At 36.9% G+C, this 2,620-nt stretch overlaps 1 protein-coding gene across 1 annotated transcript in view; it reads left to right on the top strand.

Moving 5' to 3' along the window:
- The first annotated feature begins 477 nt into the window (after positions 1-477).
- Positions 478-2,620, top strand: part of LOC137621008 (polyhomeotic-like protein 2) — a 48,021-nt gene continuing 45,878 nt past the window's right edge. The window contains exon 1 of the mRNA XM_068351448.1: positions 478-843. Within this exon, the coding sequence (XP_068207549.1) occupies positions 478-843 (366 nt within the window). The remainder of the gene's footprint in view (positions 844-2,620) is intronic.

Raw genomic sequence — 2,620 nt, 5'->3', positions numbered from 1 at the left:
TTAAATCTAGTGTGATAGTTAATGGATCTTAAGTGTGGAAGAGTTTTTGGATCATTCCTTGGAAAATTATCCTGAATTATATTTTGTAAAAAATAAGTGTTGGATCCTTTCTGATGGAAAAGTTGGTTGTTTATTTATTTCCTTGTCCTTTCCTCACTGTGCTATTTTTCCTTGTTGGAGTCCTTGGGCTTATAACATCTTGCTTTTCCAACTAGGGTTATAACTTAGCTAATAATAATAATAATAATATGGCATTGTACCTGTGGAAAATATGTTTGATCATACCTGCGAATAAGTTGGATCATACCTGGGAAAAAGCTGTTGCAATATATTTGGTGCAGATATTAGTAGTGATCACCAGCTCTTCATTGCCACACTGAAATCAAAACTGAAAGCATCCTACAGAAAGATGGATAGAATACCTAGAATTGATGCAACTAAGCTTTTAAAAGAGCAAAAAGAAACATTTGTAATTGAATGTGGGAATCGATTTTCAATCTTGGTGGCTTTAAGAAACGAAGAGAAGAGCAAATATTTAATGAAGAATGGTGTGATATTAAGAGCATATGTCAGCCAGTTAATAGAGAAGTCTTCGGACACGCAGTTGCAAGGAGAAAGCAATGGATATCGAATGATACTTTGGATACCATAAAAAGGAGGCAAAGACGGAAATTAATTGTTGAAAGTTTTCGAGGAAGTAATGAAAATGACAAGGTAGAGCATGCTAAGTATTCCAGTGTTGATTGTGAGGTCAAGAAAAAAGCCAGGAATGACTGGAGAGAATATTTAGACAGTAAAGCAGATGAGGCTGATAAAGCTATGAATCCAGGATATGGCTCTGGTGTAAGAATTGCTCATAGAAATATTAATGAAATCTCGACTGGGGCAAAGAAGAAAAATACCCATCAAAAAGAGATTGGATCTGTTATAACAGAAGATGAAGAAAGACAACGTTAGATGGAATACTTTAGTAAGGTTATGAATAGATGTGAAGGGAATAATTTGATTGATATACCTGAAGTTGATGAAGACCTTGGTGTGCCCATAAATGAATTCAGTGTGTTTGAAGTCGAAGCTATCCTGAAAAAAACTAAAGATGGAAAGCCCCTGGATCCGATGGAATAACTGCCGAGATGACATTGGCCGAAAATGAAGTGACTCCCAGACTACTTACAAGATTATTTTGTAGAATGTGGCATGAAGAGGCAAAACCTGATGAATGGGAGTTAGGAGTGTTGGTGAAAATACAAAAAAAAGGAGATCTGACTGATTGCAATAATCACTCAGGCATAACACTTACATCAGTTTTTATGAAAATATATAGTATGCTTATTCTGAAGAGGCTGAAGAGAAATGTTGATGAAAAGCTTAGATGAAGAATCAGGATTTAGGAAAGGTAGAAGTTGCACTGACCAAATTTTTGTTTTGAGACATGAACACCAATGCGTAGAATATAGAAATCCACTTTTGACGGCATTTGTGAACTATGAAAAAGCCTTTAATATGTGCATCGGCCAATTTTGTAGAGAGTCCTATGTTATTATGGAATTCCTCTTAAATACAGTATGTGAATTTGATTAACTCTGTTCATGAGCATAGCAAGTGCAAAGTTTATGTTAGTGGAGTCTTATCAAATGAATTTCCAGTGAACAGCGGAGTACTCCAAGGGAAAGTATTGTCCCCTATGTTGTATATCCTCCTTATGAATTTTGTAATGTGTAGAACAGTTGGAGATGGTGGAGAAGGATTGCATTGGATTGGTGATAGGGATTTAGCAGACCTAGATTATGCTGATGATGCTGCCTTAGTTAGCAGAACACCACAGGATTTGCAATGCTTGCTTACCAGAATGCATGAACACACGATGTTGGGCTGAAGACTAATAGAAGAAAGACGGAGATGATGAGAACAGAGTATGCAACGGAAGATAAAATATCATTGGAAGGAGAGAGAAATAATGAGGTAGAATCATTCAAATATTTAGGAACTATGATCTCCAACAGAGGGTCTTTAGAATTAGAGTTTAGTGAAAGATTGGAAAAAAGCAAATCAGACAATGGCTAGGTTAATTACATTTTGGAAATCATATAGCCTAAAATTATATATAAAAATAAAACTATATACTGTATCATTTTAGTGAGAACCGGTGTTTCTATATAGAGATCTCCCCCTATGCCTATTGACGTAAAGGGCCTCAGTTAGATTTTGCTACTCGTCTCTATCTTGAGCTTCTCCATTCATCATCTCCCACTTCACACTTCATAGTCTTCAGCCATGTAGGACTGGGTCTTCCAACTCTTCTAGTCCCTTGTGGAGCCCAGCTGAGCGTTTGGTGAACTAATCTCTCTTGGGTAGTGCAAAGAGCATGCCCAAACCATCTCCATCTTCCCCTCACCATGATCTCATCCATGTATGCCACACGAGTAATGTCTCTTATAGTTTCATTTTTAATCCTGTCCTGCCATTTAACTCCCAATACTCTTCTGAGAGTTTTGGATCACTTATGGTGGGAAAAGGTTGAGTCATACCTAGGATGTAATTGTTAGGCCCGTAGAAACATTGTTGAATCCTATCTTGACCAAAAGAGTTCTAGAAGTTTTATTCCAGCTGCGACCATATT

Source organism: Palaemon carinicauda, chromosome 27, assembly GCF_036898095.1.
Source record: "Palaemon carinicauda isolate YSFRI2023 chromosome 27, ASM3689809v2, whole genome shotgun sequence".
Classification (NCBI taxonomy): Eukaryota; Metazoa; Arthropoda; class Malacostraca; order Decapoda; family Palaemonidae; genus Palaemon; species Palaemon carinicauda.
Note: the sequence above shows the minus strand (reverse complement) of the source record. Positions and strands in the feature narration are given on the sequence as shown.